Source organism: Alligator sinensis, unplaced genomic scaffold (genome assembly GCF_000455745.1).
Source record: "Alligator sinensis unplaced genomic scaffold, ASM45574v1 scaffold628_2, whole genome shotgun sequence".
Classification (NCBI taxonomy): Eukaryota; Metazoa; Chordata; order Crocodylia; family Alligatoridae; genus Alligator; species Alligator sinensis.
This window is the reverse complement of record NW_005841833.1, coordinates 3900967-3921443: the sequence shown is the minus strand read 5'-3', so window position 1 is coordinate 3921443 and position 20477 is coordinate 3900967. Positions and strand designations below refer to the sequence as shown.

Below are 20477 nucleotides of genomic sequence, written 5' to 3'. Positions count from 1 at the left end.
CTGTGCTAAGTGCTGGAACTTTTCAAGTGCACTAACCAACTCAATTATCTGAGGAATGCATATACATGCGGGGACATCTGCATGCAAAAACAGCATTATGTCCTCATTTCTTTTCTAAGCAGAATGCGCTCTGGTCTTTACTAAGACTTCATTACTTTCGTAAAAAAATATTAGTTTGCAACAAGATTTCTATTAAATACTTGACGATCCAGTAAGGTAGAGCTATAGCACAAGCCACGTGAAATTTAACTTTTAGAAAGGGTAAGCATTCTTCCCAAACTTTGAACAAAGATTTAAGAACCAATATTGATAGGGTTACGGATCAGAGGAGAATGCGATGCACCACTTTATTTGTATTCTTGCACATCACGTTTTTTGCGAACTCTTGTAAAACTAGCTCCTATGTCATACCACAAGTAACCAAGGTAAGTTAACAAGGAACGCAGAAAACCATCCATTTATGAAGAAATTCCCCATCCAGTAATTCAGGACCTATAGATGTGCTGTTTCTGTACTTCAGTAAAAGCCTATTTTTGGAACTATGAAGCTTCCTGTACCAAATCGATGGTCCATTAGCCTCCTTCACTTGAGCCCCAAATTCACCATCATGTATGAATGGGTGCCCTCAGTTTTTCTACAGGTATGGAGGTGGCAGCAAATTATGAATTCAGGATTTGCACTGTTCAATGAAAACTCTTCTATCCCAACTAATTGTTAAATCAGACAAGGCCATTACTGCAGCAGCTGCCTTAGTCGGTTTTTTGCCAATATCAGCATCTGGGACCCTGCTATACTTATTCAAATCACAGTGAGAAATCTGTGGTCTCTCAGCAAGTTCTGAATTCCTCCAGTAAAAAAAATAAAAATCTATATAAACAGAGCCATGATATTTAAACAATTTTGCTTGAACAAAGAGTATTACTTCTAGATTAAAATTCAAGAACACTGTGCTGAACAGCAAAATAAGTTACTTGTTTCTAGGGAGACGTCAATGCATGATAAAAAGGGTTTTACTTACAACATCTGTGTCTAAAGCCTCCAGCTCCTCACTGGTGGTCGTCTCTCCACCATCCCATGGTTCTAGGTCCTTCTCTTTGTGTTCACCATTTACTTTAGCACTAATTGCTGAATCAGTAAAAGCATCTATGGAAAAAACAATGGAAAAAAACAAATTTGGTTAAAATAAGGCAACACACATTTGTGTTTAAGGCGTAGTCGAACATAAAGCACAATAGCATTACCCAAAATGGTTTTATTTTCAGTGAATATTATACTCTCAGCTGTTTTTAAAACATCCAACTAGTATACGACAAATACCATATCACACACAAAATGCCTGACTTCCAATGCAATTGCTTCAAGCTGGCACCTAATTCTGAAAATTTCAAGAAACCAGAGAATAGTGGTCACTGCTTCTCTTTTAATACGACAGTCATATTTAACATGACTAAGTTTACTCATTACAGCATTACTTCAAGAGAGTATCATTCATCACTACTTTAAAAACCAAAATATGGTTCAAGCGTAGTACAACCGTTTCATATGACCATTTATTTACCACAACAGATACCCAAAAACATTAAAGGCAAATTAATACACCTTTACCCAGAATGTCTAAATTATGCCACCATATAACTCAATCCCAGTTCCTTCCACTGCAAGGTTTCTTTGATGCCAATGTTTACACATTTGTAGTCTCTTTATAATGGGATCCTCCCCACAGTGAAGCTAGAAATGCTCTTTGCTTAGTACATCACTTAACGCTTTTAGCAGTGTCATACTGTTCAAGCCACAAATTACTAAATTACATAGTAAAATTCAAGCACTCCTATCTCACATTCTCTGCACAACTAGAAACTGGAATGCTAGAAACACTTGAAGCTGCATACACTATGAATATACTACTAGCCAGGTGTACCAAGCAATCAGCAACTGGATCATGAACTTTATTTTCCATGCCTGATTATATTCTATTCAAACCAGATGGTAAGAAGTACAGCTGAAGGCATATTAGAATATTAGAATATTTAAGTACTTTAATTTTAAATAATGAAGCCATTCAACACTAAGGAAGCCAAATTCTGGTATTTGTGAAAAACTAAAAGCTCAAATCTGCCTAGAGATTCTTAAATGCTTTAAATAAAGGACTTAATCTTTTAAAACTGCTTTCAGTCCATTCTGTTTCAGAACTTCAAACTTCTCAAAAGAAACAGATGGAAATAAGTAATTTGACAGTGAAATCAGGGTCTCATCTAAGAGATTAGGAAATGGTGGGGACCAAACCATTAGAGACTACTAGACATGGAAGAATGCAGGTTTAAATTTAATTTTAGCAACATCTGAAATTGTATTGGAGAGAAATACACAGTGAAGCTATGGTGAAAAGAATTTACATTTATGTAAGTGGTCTACATGCCCCTTATGGTCTTCTACAATATCTGAAAATCTGCTTTAATAAAAACCATCAACTACGCCAATTATTCCAGCTCTACCCAACTTGACAGTCAAATTGTAGTAACACTCAACACTGTCTCCTTAAACGCATCCTTTTGCTCATACTACGAAACAGAAAGACCAAAGGAGAGAATGCAAAATTAAGCATTTAAGAGTAAATAGTTTGTTAACTGGCAAATAGTAAAAAAAAAAAGTTATGAAACACTGTAAAAGGCAAGATTTAGGTACCCAAAATTCCTCCAAAATACAAGAAACTCTTTCAAGATGAGAAAAAAGTCATACGTGAAGCAGACACCCTGATGAGGCCAGATCACGGACTGCAAAAATACGTAATAAAGACAGCTTGTGAAGTCACTGCAAGGTCTGCCAGTGAAGCTGCATCACAGGTGTTAAGGGGAAGCCTGATGCTTGAGCTTGGTGAGGACATACTATAACTTGTTACTGGCGTTTTGCTAGTAAAGGCTTTTTGACAGCTTGGAAACTGTTCTGAAGTAGACCTGTAGCAACCTCCAGCTTCGTAGGTCCGGCACAGCATCCAAAAGCACAGTAAATCATTAGAAAGCAACAGATTAAAATCAAGTGCCAACAAGGGTCAGAACAAATAGAGCTGAGCTTTATGCACACATTTTATAAGTACACAAGCAAAAAGGTACTATGATATGTACTGGAAATGATAAAAACAAGATGCAGAAACAGGGAAACAGTAACTGTCAAAAAAGTTATCCATTTCTGATAAAACAATAAATAGTGATGGGGAAGCGGGAGGAAGAACAGGAACAAATCAAAATACAAACACAAGCTCAGTTCTTCAGGCTTTCTGCATGGCACCATTTCATTTCCCTGGAAGAGACTATCACATTCACTACTATACACCCTTCAGACTTTGAAAAACAGGGATTGTCATACACCTCTTACAAAACCACTCTGCATCTTCAGGGTACGTCTCAAGAATGCATTTAATAGAATCAGGGAAAAAAACCCCACTCCTGTTGCTTTCTACATGTACAACATGGGACAATAGCTCTTCCAATGTTTGTCATTACTAGCACAATACAGAGAGTAGGTACTACAACAACCCAAAGGCAAACAGTAACAAGAGAACACACTTCATTTCTCACTTGGCGCGTCCGCATCTACCTGATCAAGCCTTCAGAGAAGCTGTTAACCATGAATGGGATGTGCACAGGAACTAAGCATAAGCCTATTTAACAGCAAACTCAATGTCCCACAATAAACTGAGCTGTTAGAAAGAAACTGGCCATCAATTACTGGCCATGTCCGCAGGGGACAAGACAAGTAGCAGCAGGCTGAAACTGCAACGAAGGAAACCTAGGTCTTGTACTAGCCATCTACGTGGGAGGTTACATGCTGGAACGCATTACCTAGAGCGATTGCAGGATCTCCATCACTAGAAGTTTAAGTGTAGGTTATACAAATATTGCATGCGTTATAAACGGTTTGGATGGTGATGACCCTACCCCAAGCTGGGGGTTAGACTGCTTCCCCCAGGTTACTTCCAGGCCTTTTCTAGGATCTGTATCAAGAACAAATGCATCCTTTCAGCTCCAACTTCTCTCTCAGGGATCACTCACGGTTCAGTCAGGAGGAAATCCTAGTTTAAATTGCATCACTATAGGGAGGGGAATCTTCCCCCATGGAATATAGCCAGGATGAGATGAGAGAATCCATACAGGGTCCAGAAAAGGAATCCTGCATTTTATTGATGTAGCTATTAACCTCTATAAAACAGCCTCAATACTACAGGAAAGTTAGACATTTAGGACAACATGAATAAACACTACGTGAATGGTATCTTATCTGCCCAGTCCACCTATTCCTTCTCTCACATACTTGTGAAAAGTGCTATAGAAAAACATTCAATAAAAGGCTGTAATGGTTTAAAGAAGGGGGCAACGTAAAACCACACACTAACGAAGTCTACCAGACAAACAGCAGGCAGTCTCCAAAGTGCTTAAAAACAGTAACACTCCATTATTTAGGATAGGATTAACAGAAGCCAGTTCTGTTTTAAGGCACAGAGAGGGTCTGCTGTTTTCACCTATGCCTCACTTCAGATCCATTTCCTGAATCTGGGTGACGGTGACCGACTGTACGAGGGCTGCAGAAGATACTCCAACGAAGTGCTGCTACCAATAGCCCCTGCAGAGCAGTAATGAGAGTTGACGCCGAATGCGAAACGGAGCGCAGATGACACTAACAGCTCTCATAACACCTGGACAGGCAGCCAAAGTTTTAAGCAATTTCTTTTTGTGCAGGGTAAGACTGAGGCAAAACGATTGAATGAAGAGAGGCCTCAGGCAAGCAAACCCAGTAGCAGCCTGAGCTGCAACGTGAGTTCCTGGCTAGCTCCGCATTGCTTCTCTGACCTACTGAGGGCAGAACCTCCTTGCCAGAAGACTGGTGGCTGATGTTCAAGCTCTCCAATTTCCTGTTTTGAAACCTGCCGCCAAATCAGCGAACAGTGAATTATAAAAAGTACTTGTTTCTCTACGTGGCTCAGCTGCACGTCATGCAAAGACACGTTACATCTGCACTCTGAGAAGCTTCAGTTTACCATGCATTTTTGAACAAGTCTGTCCAAGCTTGAGGGATTAAATATTCACAAGCAGTTAGATATTGGCCCTTAACCTATTCTGGCTTTCTGGAGTAATTGGATACACATTCCTCCTTTTGATTCTCAAGAGCAACAGAGAGATTCAAGTTCTATTAAACCAGTCTGCTTCATGCGCCAGCAATGCTCAAACTAGGCCAAGCAAACTGAAAATCAAGTTTGGTGCTGCTTGAAGTAAACTGTGGTTGCGACTTACGAGTTTACTGTGCAACCAAAGTATTTGCAAGGTGCCTGCCTAGCACTGACTTGGTAACATTAAAATTAGCTACTTCCAGCTTTGCCAAATTACACACATTTCCTTTGTCTGTAACGTGTGCATGGCTATTCCTCATCTGGAAGGATCCCCAGAAAGAACTTCAATAACCACATTCCTTTCCATTTTTGTTAGATTGCTGGGACCAGTCTCAGATTTACAGTACAGTAACAAAACGTGGCAAAGGAAAGACTCCTGTGGCTGGACTAACAGCACTCACAATTCTGAACTGCCTTGACACCAGCTGGCTGCAGCTGAAACATTACTCCAACTTCAGCCACATGAGAGGGCTTGGCTAGCAGGCATTACAAAAAAAAAAAAAAAAAAAAAAAATTCGACACAGCTTTTCTGACTCCAAGGGACCTGCTCTGCTAAGAAACGATGCCCAGGCAGCGAGCACCTGCTGAGCTGAGTATACCAACTTCTTCCGCAGGGCTAAACCCAAGTACTCTTAAGTTTGCTTTACCCAAATCCTTAGTCTTTGCCTTCCATGGAGCCCCACAAAGGTGCTGAATGGTAGCTTATTGCCAAGGCCTGCCTTGCACATTAAGCCTGTGGCTTCTAGTACTCCCCGCACACAAGCTTTGCCCCATCACCATGTTCTGCCAGCAAAGTTATTTCAGTGAGGCAGCTGAAAGGGTCACACTCCACGACAAATGCAGCCAGGACAGCTAGCCAAGCGAATGGCCAGCAAGCCGTCTTCCACTGGCAGAACCTCTGTGGGCCCAAGGACCCTGTGTAGCTGGTAATGCTGTGTCCATGCTGGCAACCCAACCACCTTAGCACTGCTGCCGTAGTTCAAGCAACAGCGTCCCAATGGGGGAGACAAGGCTTTTCTTCCTCACGCTGCCCATAGTGCGCAGGCCTCATCCTGCTGTGAAACCTAGCAGCATAGGCTCTCTTCTCCATGGACAAGAGTCCAAGGGAAACCAAGAGGTGTCCACATGAACATGTATAAACCAAACCATTACACTTGAACTGAGGTCTGTATTTCACTGTCCTTTTTACCCTCTGGATCTTCCACAGGAAAGAAAAACCTTCAGGAGCACAGAACTAAGCAGCTATCATATGGTTAAACTGGTGAGTTAAGGGGCTAAATTAGAGCTTCTTGTTATGCATCTCCTCCTTTAATTCACAGATGCATGTAAATCCAAGGGCTGGGTGATCTCCTTTGCAATGAATCCCAGCCTGTTGTGGCAGAAACACTTAGCATCTTACTGTTCTCAACAGGTGCCACTAAGCTAACTGGAGGCGACACACATCCAGGGTTGTTCCACTGCATGCAAAAAAAATACCAATTTCCTTTCTTCTTCTATGGACCAGCAAAGCAGGGACTACAGCAAGCACAGGATACCTTAGGAGGTATGTGATGACAAAGAAGAGTTCTCCAATTGAAAGGAGCATAGCTGGGCGAATTGTGAATATCTTACACCAAAAAAAGCCTGAGGTCTTACAGCAGTGGCGCCCAACTTCTGGCCACATGGGCCAAGGGTTGGCGTATGGGCCTAATTGTGCACCACCCCAATCTGGCGTGCAGGGCCACATCATCTGGCCCCTGAGGCTCCCCACAGGTCTGAAAATTTGGCAGCAGGCAGGCAGCAATTAGCACTGCCATGGCTCCCATGCTACCAAATTTCTGGAGCCTTGGGGAGCCCCTCAGGCCAGATGACACAGCTCTACAGGCTGTATCTGGCCTGCAAGCTGAGTTGAGTACCCATGTCTTAGAGCAGTGTTTCTCGACCCAAAAGTGGGTCACAAGAATATATGAAAGGATCATAAACAAAAATTTTAAAAAATGTATTCTCCTTTAAAGGAGAAAAATGTGGGAAACCGTGGCTTTTCCCTTGCAGGCTGGCAGAGTTCCAGTTGCAGAGTTCTCAATACATTTAAAAGCTGAACCCATGGACTCTCCTATAGCGTTTAAGCATAGCATCCAAGTGACTAATAAAGCCAACAAACATAATAATTGTGTTTTTAACAACAACTTAGAAATTCCTATCACTCGGTTTCACAGCATGAAAAGACTATCAAATATTACCTTTGAAAGAGCTAAAATGACCAGCAGCTCTAAGACATTATTTTCCTCAAGACAGACTCTGAAATATGCTTTTGCGTACCTAAATAAAAAACTACCAAGTTGGGGAGCACCCAACATTCGTACTCATGGCAGTCAACAGGACACTCAGCACTTCTAGCGTCAGGGCTGTCTTCACTTAAGTGCCTAAACACAGCTTTGGGAGCCACGATTTACAATTTAAAGAGACCTCCATTGTTAAATAACTTAAAATAAAGAAACCTACCTCTTCTTGCGTAATTGGTATCCATATCCTTAAACTGCACCATAACAAAGTCTGAAGGCTTGAACAAGATACTCTCTACTATGTCTTCGCGTTTTGGCCCCAAACTGGATTCGGCAGTTTTCCGATGAGCAGCATCAAGCACCAAATCACACTAATATTAAAAATAGGAGCGAGTTTAACATGAAACACCTTGAATGATAAACACTCAAAGAATCACTTGTTAACAACCAACACGCATCCTCCACAGATCATCACATAAATTTCAAGCAGTGAACAACTCCATGAAAACTAAGCCAATTGCATGCAATTCACAAAAGGAAGAGGTTGGATTTCAACAGATTTACTACAAATTATTTGCTCAGCTTTACTACCAAGCAATTCATCAACCATTAATACTGCAGGAAAAGTGATGAGAGATAAAAAAAACAAGTAAGTCAGTTACCTTAGGACTGTAAGTTTTAAAAACTCCTTCATATATACCTCCGTTTTTCACTTGTACTTCACATTTGGAGCCCTAAAACGTGAGAGAAAGAAATCAAAGCAGCTCTCTAACAAGGGCCGTCAAGCAAGATCTGAATGCTTTTCAGTACCGATGCAATGAATGGCTCAATATTCAACCACAGCTCTACCCAACCACTGTTTGTGTATGCTTCCAAAGACGCACCTATGCTTTGCAGGTGCAAAGACTCGTGTGCACCTAGAGCTTGGTCTCACAATGTTTGTAGGTATAAGTTCCAGCATGTACGTATGGCACAGCTAAGTGCTGAGCAACTGGGTCAAGTACATATGCAAGTGTTTTTTCCAAGTGAAAAGTGCATGTATGTGTATGTGCGTGTAAGAGGAGGGTGGATGCTGAAAGCTTGCCCTGAAATATCTGTCAGCAAGAATGGGGGATTGGTGGGATAATTTGCTTCTTTCTTCCTCCTACCAGCGTTTTTAGTAAGTTAAAGCATAAAACTTGTGTGCGCGCAGTATTCAGGCTTAACTTTTAAAATGTCATTTATTTTAGTCATCCAAAAATCTATCTAAAGATAACAAAATAAAAAGCAGCAGGGGCATGGAAGAAATGCACCATACCCCTCAAAAATAACCCATAACACTAAGCTAAGAAAAGTCATCACTGTCCATCTTCACAACACAGTCATGGCATAAGATGCCTGCTGTTTGAATTAGAGGGCTTAAATGTTATGTAGTTTTGTATTCTACAGGTCCATATTGGTATCTATAGAGATGTTTTACTATCCTGCCCCACATGTAAGACTTACAACAACTGACGTAAGTATGTGAACCATTCTCATGTTTGCATAGATGCCATCAAAAGAAATCTGAAAGATAAAAGCGCTATTGTCAGAAAACAACGAAGCAAATTTATTTCACCATAACAAAATCAAAAGGAATTCAAAGAAGCCCTACTTTCAAAATATATTACAAGTTTAAAATTGGTACATACCAGTCTGCGCTGCTGATCAAATACTCAATAAAATGTACATTCCATTAATCCACATTTCACTAGTTGACTCAATGCCAAATGAATCCATCTCTACCCTCCCATGACACCAAAACCCCATCCCTTCCCAAATGTCTCCCCAAGAGAATTTAATAGCTTTGCATTATGTCCTGAAAGTCGCCAAACTTGGAAGTCTACATGCTGGTTTTGTGAAGACTCCATGCAAGACTCAGAACTGAAAATGCCCCGATACCCTCATCCCCCCACCTCTTATTTAAGACAACTAACTGTGGGTGAAGAACTTCAACTTCCATATTGTAAAAAGCAAACAAACAAAAACCCCTGCTCGCCAACATCTGTTGGAAGAGATTTTCTATCACTCCAGGGACTAGCTAACAAACCCAGCTTCCATGAACTTACACTAGCAGGAGGTAAAAACATTGAAACACAAAGTGCCAAAGCAACTACAAAAATCACTATAAACCAACCAAGACTAAATTTACAACAGTACCAAAGTCTAAGATCCCAGGCTAAGCAAACTGACCACACAGGACCAGGAGGCTAGATTTGTCAGGTTTGCATATGCATACATGAAGTGATGAGAATGTGCGCATGTTGCGACATCTCTCCGCTCTCCTCGCCAGCTTCGTTCTTGTGAGCCAACAGATGCTGAAACAGATGAGTACCCCATCATACTTTGAACTTCTCAACTGATAGCACCTTTCAGGCTGTGTCACCGTTTAGCTTAAGCCACTCGTACCTATGAACTGAAGTACCTACGTTTTGTGATAAGGCATAGTTCTTTGGGTAGATGCGATATCTTTTATTAGACCAACTGAGTAGTTGGAAAAGAGTTCTTAGCAAGCTTTTGGACGCAATCACCCTTCGTCAGGCATAGGGAGTCTCTGCTGGTCTAAGACCCCAAGGAACGAGAGAGTTTTGTAACATCACCCGTTGTTCTGAGAAACCACATCTCAGGTTCATCCATACTCCAATACTTATTAGCATGAATGATTTAAGGACATCAAGGACACTTTTTACGTGTTCTGATGTCAGCTTTCCAGACAATGTTATTACATTTGAGAGCAAGGGAGAATAGCGTACTTTACTATTAGAAAACTGATTTTATTCTTGGTTACAAATGAAGGAACAAGACAGACAGCAGTTCCCAAACTGAAGGTTGCAACCCTGAGAGGTTGCAGCAGTTACAAGTGGGGTCACAAGCACCTCAGAGCCCCTAGTTCACCTGAGGTCACAATTATGCCATCTACCTACAATTAATGGAGGACAGGGGTTTAACACGCTTCAAATGCTCCATGGCAACTGCCCTATGGCTACAGTTAAAACAAACAAACAAACAATTTTTTTTTTTTTTTTTTAATTTAAAACCCCCCACAAAACAAGCACCCCTAGATCTGGACAACTTAATTCTGTTTCAAATCAGCAGTAGAGCTGCCTGGATACAGTTTTCAATGTGGATGAGCAACAGGGACAGACAGTGAGGGGCAGCTGAGGACTGGTGCATCCATGTCCCCTGTCCGAGTTGCATGAAGTTAATCTGACTGCAATAGGGGGTGCAACTGGACAAGTTTGGGAACAGTTGAAGTCAAATGATAACCATTTCAAGCCCTCTCCCATGTCACCCTACCACCACAAACAAATTAGATCATTTATTGCCTTTAAAAATGAACAGCAATGAAAACTGCACACATCGTGCAATGAAAATTGCATACATCAAATCTTATTACAGACTAGGTCTAAGCCCCAATTTATACATTACTACACACTGGGCTAACCCGTAAAACATGTTTCAAAGCCGTATAGATCAGAAATAACCAAAACTCCTGGTTATAAAGAAGCTAGCCCAACTTTGTCAATAGTAGCACTAAATCATGTCACTTTTTTGTTCAACGCAGCGATGGCTTGTACTATCTTTAGTGTTCTCCCATTTGAGGAAGGCTCTATTGTTACAGGCCTCAAATAGGAACAAATATGGCGGCATTGTCCCTTGCAACACCTATACATCTACTAGTACATACAGGTATGGTATAGCTGCCAAAAACAGAAAAAATTTGGCTTCTAAAGTTCAGTGTTTTAATGTTTTTAGGGGAGACATCTATTAACAAAGGCAAAGTCTATGATTCTAAATCACCCAATACTTGACCAAGCGTTATCCAACTCTGTGGAGGTCTTGACTATCCAGAAAGGCATTAAAAGGAACTATTTGACATTTGACCATCTCCCCAAAATCAAGCTAAATAAGCAGATTTAGGTCTATCTTCCTGAAACACCTAGTTCAATTTAGCAACTCATTCCTTGTATCTTAAGACAATACAACGAGAAATGTGTACTTACTGTAGGCTGAGGTGGGCCTTTGCCACTGCTGCGACCTCTGAAATTATTAAAATACATGCATCAGATTCAACAAGAACAAGGACAGGACTGCTCGAGTCACCCCCCACCCTCCTTCCAAAAACTCCAGGACCCCAGCAAATTAGTCGATTACAGAAAATCTACCCAAATTTACAGAAATTAAAAACCTAAACCAAAGGGCAAAAAGTATTTCCCCTGATAAAAAATAGGATAGAATGGAAACCCTTAAAGAAGCAAAGCAGAAGTCAACTATAAAAAGCTCCCGTTGGATTTCTGTAGAAGAAGGCATTAACTTACAAGCATTCTAGTAATTTTAAATAAAAGACACCAATGACATTTAAAAGGGATTAAGAAACAGTAAAGCAACTCCACTGTTAAGATAAAATGTTACCTCTTGATATGAAAAGGTCTAGTATTTTGATTAAGCTGCCCTTAACTTTATGGTCAAATACCAAGAATTACAAAGTTATCCAATGTGTCAAAGAGTCAGGTACTACAGCAGAGTCCTAAACTGAGCAAGCTAACCTTTGTATGCCTGAAAAAAATGCAGAAATAAAGCACAGCAATATTACAGACACTACATTCAGCTAAGGTACAAAAACATTTTCTGTTTACGAAATGGTAGTGTAGACGACAAAAGCATTTTGATTTCTTGCTATCATAAGTTTTGCATTTCTAACTTCAGGGTTTTCATTTTTGGTTTTTAATAGAGGTGAACCAATACATCGGTCCGATATTGAATTGGTACTGATATAAAGAAAATTGTCTATATGAGATATCAGCCCAACAGGGCTGCAAATTTGGGGCGGGGGGGTGCACGGGCACACAGGGAGGCCACACATGCGTGGGACATTAGCACGGCTCATAGGGTGGGGGTGGCTCCTGCCACTGCTTGCATCCCAGGAGGGCGATGGGGGGAAGCATATGCCCCCAGATCTGTGTAGCGCAGGGCAAGCTGCAGCTGCAGGGTGGAGCCGGAGCCGGCACTGCACGGGACTGGGCACGGAGGTGCTAGGAGGAGGCTACAGCCACCCCAAGTTTGACAGCAGCTCCGCTCCCAGCCCCGCACTGCCACCCGGCACAGCCCCAGTCCAATGCTCCACCTCCACCCAGGCACCAGGAAGAGCTGGGGTGGGGCTGGGTGTGGAGCTGTGGCTAAATCTGAGGTGGCTGCAGCCTCCTCCCAGCACCACCAGAACCCACTCTGAGCCCAGCGAGAAAAGCCCACCCCGTGCTGTACAGATCCAGGGGTGCAGGCCCCCCCCTGCCTGGCCAGGGTGCAAGCAGTAGTGGAAGCCATCCACACCCCACAAGGCATGCCTCCTTCCTGTGCCCCTCCCTGCCCCGGCTGGGCAGCACCTGCCACTGCCCCTTCCCTCACCATAGGGGCATTGATCTTCCCCACCACGCCCCTTCCCTCCTCCCTCCCCTTCCAGAACACTGGATTTACCACCCAACGGCAGTGGTATCCGATATCATATCGGCCTATATGCCTCCTTAAATATTGGCTACCAGTATCAGTCCTCAAATCTATTGGTACCCCCCTAGTTTTTAAAACACTACACCAAGAGAGATTTTGTATTTTAATGTCATCAGCTCTACCTCTGTTGCTCGCCCCTCACGCACAAAACAAAAAACTAGGCTATTTAGACTACTGGAATTTGGCAGGTTCCTTCCTTCCTTCTGTGGAGCTCCTCCTTCTCCAAGAGCATATCCATTTCAGTCCAGAGTCCAGCTGAGACAGACTTTAGTTGGTACGGACTGTGAAGAGTAGTTAGCCATCAGCTGCAAAAATCACTTTTTGATATCAAATTCCAATTTAAAACATGCAAAACCTTTTTTTTTTATGCTCGAAACTTATTTTCATGAAGGGTCTAAATAGACATCCTGAGAATGCTGTATTCTAAGATTCAACTGCTGATTATATTAATAGTAAAAAAGCGCAATTTCATTTTATATAAAATTAGAGGAATTCTTTTTCACCCCACAGAATCCAGGAAGCTAATGATGCCAGAATAATTTCTCTCTCTCTCTCAAAACAACAATATAGGCCAAGACTGAATATGGAAAATTTCAGATCCCAACCTGAAGTTTATTAGTTGAAAATGGACTGTAAGAACATATATACTGGATTCAACCAAAATCCTGATAATATGCATTTTCACAATGCTTTTCAACCTTAAATTTCATCAAAAGCATTTCACAAAGGAAAATAAAGCAAATTAGGATGGTCATATTGGCTTTAACATCTACATTTCCAACAGAATAAGAGAGTTCAGGATCAGCAATTCAGTGTCCTTACATCACTGAAGTATCATAAAAATGTGCAAGAGGGAACTTTAATATAGGCTTGTCTACGCAGGAAAACTGATCAAGACTGCCATTCCACAACACCTTCCCATGTGGTTATTTAATCCAGATTAAGAATGCCCGTGCATGGAGTTACTGCAGAATAACTACCATATTTTAAAATTCACACCTTCCTTTATTCAAGGAAACTTGCCTAACACTGGAAAATTTAAGATTCTGAATGACTAAGCTGGTATATTACACATATGGAAAAAAACAATCCAAAAACAAACAAAAAACCCACAGGAGCCAAAGCAGAAAGCAGCAATTTTCTTACTGCCAAAAATAATCTATATTTACAAAATGGGTAATGTTCTGAAAAATGGCTCTACAGTAGAATATATCATATGTTACACAAATATCGTTTAAAACTGTTACAAACCCTCCCCGCCAAAACTTTGCTATCCTAAGGATCAGAAGCTGAGCTAACAAATATTTATCAATGAAAACATGTTCAATAATTCAGCCATTAGGCACCTTGATTTGCTCAAAATGGAAACAAAATGTTTAAACAAAGAGCTGAGCCCCAGAAGGCATTAAATGCACGCAATTTCTTATTTGGAAACAAACTAATTATTTGGTGTTCGAAAAAGAACCTCTCCTACCAACTTGGAGTTCAAGCCATAAATATCCATGCCTACAGTCCCTGAACTTCAGGATCCCCATACTTCATGGGACAGGACTGATATAACTCTACACATCAGTGGAATTGAACTCAGTCCACAGAAATTCAGACTCCACAGATGCAACCTAACGTTTTCCCCCCCCAAAAAAGTGTTAGTCCTTTATAGATGATGGTGTTAAACTGATCTACTGTCACCTTCTGGAAGGCTGCACTGGCTTAAGTAACTCCAACTCAAATTATACCAGTGTATCCTACTGGAGGTTAACCACAAGCCTAAGACTAATGCTCTAGGACCAAACTTTTAAATATTTTACAAATGCAACTGTAACAATGCAGAGTTCTTATAAGCAAATGAGTATTGAGTCAACTGCTTGGGCACACGCACAAAAAAAAGGCACAAACTTAATGTTTCAACAGGACCACACTTCCCCCAAAGTTTGTTGAATGAAAGAGAAAGCAACTCACTACTCAGGAGCATGAAGTAGGTACAGGCAAAATTAGTGCCTTACTCTTGACCAAAGCCATATCTACCCTCAGTCTCTACAGTTTCCCCATTTTTTAAAATCATCAGCAAGATCTGTTGTGGGTAAAGGACAGGGTAACTGTGCATAATATCAGCCATGAACAAAGGTAGTGGACATCCATGTAATTTTAGAGATCCCACCTATGAATCTCTCAAATTGGTCATAGAATCATAGAAAGTGAGGGCTGGAAGGGACCTCAGGAGGTCGCATCTAGTCCAACTCTCTGCTCTCTCCAACTACATCATCCCAGCCAAGGCTTTATATCAAGTCGGGCCTTAAAAAGTCTCCAAGGATGGAGACTCCCCACCTCTCTGGGTAACTTGTTCCAGTGCTTCACCACCCTCCTAATGAGAAAAAGGTTTTCCTAATATCCAACCTAAATCTCCCTGGCTGCAATTTGAGACCACCGGTCATCTGCCCCCACTGAGAACAGTCCAGCTCCATCCTCTTTGGAACCACCCTGCAGGGAGGTGACAGATGCCATCAAATCCCCGCTCAAGTCTTCTCTTCTCCAAACCAAGCGAGCCAACTTCCGTTGGCCTCTCCTCATAAGTCATGTCCCCTAGCCCCGAACCAATTTTATTGCTCTCCACTGACTCTCAAGTTTGTCTGTATCCTTTCTATAGCGAGGGGGCCCAAAGCTGGACACAAGACTCCAACACTGAACCAACTTAAGTACCACTGACTTCCACTAACGCTTAGGGCTCTTTTAAAGGTTCTACCATATAGACGAGAGGGTAGTTTTGTCTCTCTCCAAATAAGATCGACAACCTTGCTAGAAATTATGCCTATGAATGGTTATAGTCAGATCAAAAGGCACTCCCCAAAGCATAAGAGTTTCAGTTCACTCTAGTAGTTACTGTAGGGGTGGGATCTTCCCCTGGCTGTCAAATTGGTCCATGGGCCATAAAGGCTTGAAGGGAAAATGGCCAAAGAAAGCAAAGTCAAGGCATAAAAGTACATCAAGACTTCCCTCCCCCTAGCTGAGCCACCATTTTAGCAAGGGCAACCAGAGGGCAACCGGATGCTCTGAACTGTCACCTGTCCAGAAGAGAACGTAGTTTTCCAAGCCAGCAACTTTGTGTCTCATATTCTATACAACCCTGTGTACTGATGATGCTCAGAAATCTCCAGCAGCAATTTATCTGAACTCAGCTGTCCAATTACTCTGCGACAGGGGGAAATCCCCTTCCTCCCTTGCTGGCATCCCCTTCATGCAAAATGGTGCCACATACTTTATTTTTATGTGAGCTTTGCTGACGAAGAGGCCTTCCTGTTAAACAGGTCAGCCGTTTGTCAAACTCCAGGCTGTGGTGTGGCGCTAACCTGAGCCCTTTGTGAGCCCGTCACGTAGGATAATCCAGTTGAGCCTGGAACTGAAGGCAGCTTGCTTGCAGAAAAGTGATGTCAGCAGAGATGGGCACCCAAAGGAGAAAAGATGTAGTCCAGCTTTCCTGCCGGTTTTATTCTTGCAGAGTTTAAACATGCAGCATTTAGTGTTTAAACAGTAGTCAACTCAACCAGACTCAAAGCAAGCTGGGCAGGTTCTCAAACTGCAGGTATCACAAGAGATTTCCATAAGAAAACTGCTTCCAACATCCAAGATGAATTTGACCACAGTAAGTGAAGAGGAATTTATATTTTCTTTTTAAAACCATCTCATTTGAGTCACTGTAAAGATGCTTCTTGGTCCATAGGCTTTTAGCTTGCTGGACTAAACAAAGTGCCTGCCTTTTTCTTATACCTTTCCAATCTGTGGAAAGATCTATAATGCCTATTAAGCATGTCCATTAACAAAGTTAGTTTTTCCCTTTTTTCCCCACAAGCAAGGGCTCCAAACAAAGATTCTCCTTGTCCTCACTCGCAAGTAGTAGCAGCTCAACTTTTCAACTGGCCCAGGAGTTAGGTAAATTGTGGAGCTTTCATCTTTCCCGTTCTGAGCTGCCACATCTCTTTAGGAACCTTAGCTCTCGTTTTTAAGTTACAGATACTGAAACACAAGCTATTCAGAAAAGAAAGAAACCGCCCCCAAGATTTCAGTCATCGCAAATGTGGCAATTTCACCCCAGCAGCATGTGCTTTCTACTAAACGCCAGCATCTTGACGTTGCTGTTCCAGTGAATGATAGCTCAACCCAAAACGTCCTCACACAAGTGCAATTTATTTCTCATAGAACCCATGACTAAGCAAAGATTTTACTCAAGAAATAGAAAGGCGTAGTCCCTGCTCCAAAGAGGCTTCTGCTAACTGAAAGCAAGAATCCATGAGGATAACCAGTAGTAAGCAAGGTGAAAAGATGAGAGAAGTCCTCTGACACTACAGCAATGGTGTAACCTAAGCATGTGCACTTCTTGATGAGGACCTTTAAAAACAAGACTGGATAATTAAGATTCCTCCTCTGTAGGTACCGCAAAAGGTCTGGCTCTAAATGGGCAGGCCAGCCCCAAAAACCCATTCCACACATTCGATACTGGAAGAACAATCAGATGTAACGAGCGTATTTGTCTAACGAAAGAATCAAACCGAGCCATTCTTTGATACGAAGATGGTTCTGTGGCCAACTCAGACTGAGCCAGTACTTACTTATACTCTGGGTCTAGGGTGCCCTGTAGTCGCATTAAAAATTAAGAGCATATTGGAAGAGGGGACTATCCCAGCTCTTGTTTTCCCTGATAAGTAACATTTAGTTTTCATAAATAACTTATAAATCCTGTTTGCAGTATCTATCTTGTAATACTATGTATGCCATAAGCAAAACAGAAAGGTCTTGGCTCTTTAATGCTGATGGAACTGTAAAACAAGCCAATCATCTTGTATATATTTTTCCAGGTGAGGTGATGGATACAGAAAAGCAGCTTAGTTTTCCTAAGATATACAATCGTCTCTCAGGTTTTTCCCCAGATGGAACCTTTTGCTTAGTTCTGTTGGCTTTGCTAAGCAGCGCTGAACCTATGAAACAGATCTATATACTGCAGTTAATGGAAATCGCCCATGCAGTTTCAACCAGACATGCAATTACAAAACTACAATTGTTAAATTCAACCAGCTGAATAGAAGATGCTTCTGGGGCATTGATTGCTATTACTAAGGCTTCGGAAACAATTGATGGGAGGAGTTGGCTCCAGAGGCTTTTCTCTGCAAAATAATCACCCAGAAACTGCACACCAGTTTCTTTTGTTTGATAAATACCTTAGACAACTGTACTTTTTCAGGTTCTCAGTTGGGGCCTGCATCCACTCAGAGCCTCTGTGAAAGCCTACCTACATCATTTCAATTCAGTATTTTACAAGATGAGACTGCCTTCATAAAAAATACACGCATATTGCAGGTGCAAAATTAAAGCCTCCCCCCTCAAAAAGAGGTAGAGGCTTTTCATTAGACTTTCTACAAATACATTAATAATGTCAAGAGCCAGTCCTCTTTTAGCACCCCTTCCCTGTATATGGAGAAGAGAGAACACCAGGTCAGATTTACAGTACACATTCTCTGACAGCTGCTATAACAGGCATCGATGCGCCTTCCTCATAATTATTACAGGTCAGGGGCTCATGCTGTTGATTAAAAAGCTTACGAGAAAGTATGCAAGCAACACCATACTAATCATTATCTATGAGCATTAGTCGCTATTTAAAATGACCTACAAGTTACCCATTTATTTGTCCGATAATTTAACATTGTTACATTAATTTAATTTGGGGCTACTCAGAAAATTCTGTGCCATTTCATATTCGTGGTTTATTACTAACTTGGGCCTCCGAGACCCCATATCCCTGCTAACTCTTTTACATGTGTAATTCTCTTCTTCTCAGACGAATGCACCATACTTTAAAAATCGAGTTAAACCTTGAAGCAGCCTTGAGAGGTGGAAGTACGGAAATAATTCGGGTCTTAGAGATCGAGAAGAAGTGAGGCAGAGAAAGGGTGACATTGGGAAAGGTACTAAAATCAGGGGTAGGACAAAATTCACTAAACAGGTCCTCTGAGCAAAGGCCTTCTTACCCTTCCCTAAAGGGGCAGGGGGCTGTACTTGAAGATCTTCCAAGGTCCCTTCCAGCCCTAATGTCTATGAAATCGGAGACTGGCCAGCCACCTCGCTGGGGTCACTTGACCCCAGTGGTCTTCCTGTCTAGAGCGGGGGGCTGGATCCGATGATCTGCGAGGTCCCTTCCAGCCCCTGACAGCTGTGAAACTATGAGAAGTAGCTACTGATGCAACGTGCAGCATATAGGGGGTTTCAAATGAAACAGAGGTATGAATAGTTCCCTTGATGTCTTGTGAAGTAGTTACTGTAACAAAGGTGGAGTCTAGTGGTCACTGGAAGTTGCTTCCAACACATGCTTGTGCACATTGGCTCATCAGGATAAAGGGATGGTTTAACTTTCTGATTTTCTCCACAAGTGGGCTGCGTTTCTAAAGCGACCATCTCCTCCACAGGACCTGGGAGAGGTCATGCCCAATATTCCTGACCAGCTGCATCCAGGTGGGACAGCCATCTTCCATCTTGCTCTCCTTTTACAGGAGACTGGAGAAAAGCAAGATCGACTACCCAGTTTTTGCCGTGGAAAGAGCAAATGCGGAGACTCTGCCTGAACCGCGAGACGCAAGCTGGAAAACCCCAAATTTACTGGGACCTGGTGATCTTGCAAGGCCTCTTCCAGCCCCAACGTCTATGAAATCTAACATCTGTGAATATGTTTCAGCTTCTCTCTCTTTATTGGTGAGAACTATTATTATTATTATTATTATTTTATTTATTTATTTTTACAAGTACTTTCACTGCGTTTCCTTTTTAATAAGGACTACTGGGCCCAGTTACACAGACAGTCCAGAAACAGGGGGTCGGACTGATGATCTGTTTCGGTTCCTCCCGACCCCAAGTACTATGACAGCCAAAAAGATTAAAAATGGGGAGTTTGCGCCACGTCAGCAGCTCTACTTGTAGGCACCTCAAAACAGGTCCCAGTTGGAGAGGGAACGTGTCAACGAACGCCAAAAAAACCCGCTGGGAGAAACGCGGAAAAATAACCACGCGTCCCTTCGCACGGTGCCTGTTCGTGGGTCACCTGTCCCGCCTACACGTTGATAAAACTGCACCGGGTACGAAAATCTGCTGAAGATACGAGGAGGACGCGGACTAGCCGCCCGCAGCCGGTCATGTTTGGCCACGGGGGCCGCACTTGTTCCTCGTGCCGCTTACAACGTCGCAGGGAAGAGACCGACACCACGTCCGTTCCCCCGTCCCGCGGGCTCTCGCCCCGAAGCACGGCGAAGCGTTTCGAACGCTGCCCTGCTCGTCGAGGGGGTACCATCTACTCCTCACGCACCTGGATTGTGTCTGGTGTAAAGGAGGCACGATCTACTTCTCATACACCCGGATTTTGCCCGTTTTTAAAACGAAACCATCTAATAAATACGTCCAGGCGGGAACGCCCCCAACCCAACCCAACCCAACCCAACCCCATGAGATACTTGCACCGAATCGCCGCAGAAATGTAGGCAGCCAGCCGGCCGGCCGGCTAG

The 20477-nt window shown here is 42.4% G+C and overlaps 1 protein-coding gene across 8 annotated transcripts in view; it reads right to left on the bottom strand.

Annotated features, from left to right (window-relative positions):
- Positions 1–11517, bottom strand: part of ATXN2 (ataxin 2) — a 46906-nt gene extending 35389 nt beyond the window's left edge. For 6 of the 8 annotated variants that reach the window (XM_025198873.1, XM_025198866.1, XM_025198857.1 and 3 more), the window contains exons 1-5: positions 11442–11517; positions 8905–8964; positions 8082–8153; positions 7640–7790; positions 1019–1143 (exon numbers count right to left, since the gene is read on the bottom strand). In XM_025198873.1, the coding sequence (XP_025054658.1) occupies positions 1019–1143; positions 7640–7790; positions 8082–8153; positions 8905–8964; positions 11442–11498 (465 nt within the window). In that variant the 5' untranslated portion in view covers positions 11499–11517. Of the gene's footprint in view, positions 1–1018; positions 1144–7639; positions 7791–8081; positions 8154–8904; positions 8965–9676; positions 9696–11441 lie in introns of those variants that run through there. The other 2 variants (XM_014518422.2, XM_025198871.1) reach the window with 2 other exon arrangements.
- Positions 11518–20477: the final 8960 nt, after the last annotated feature.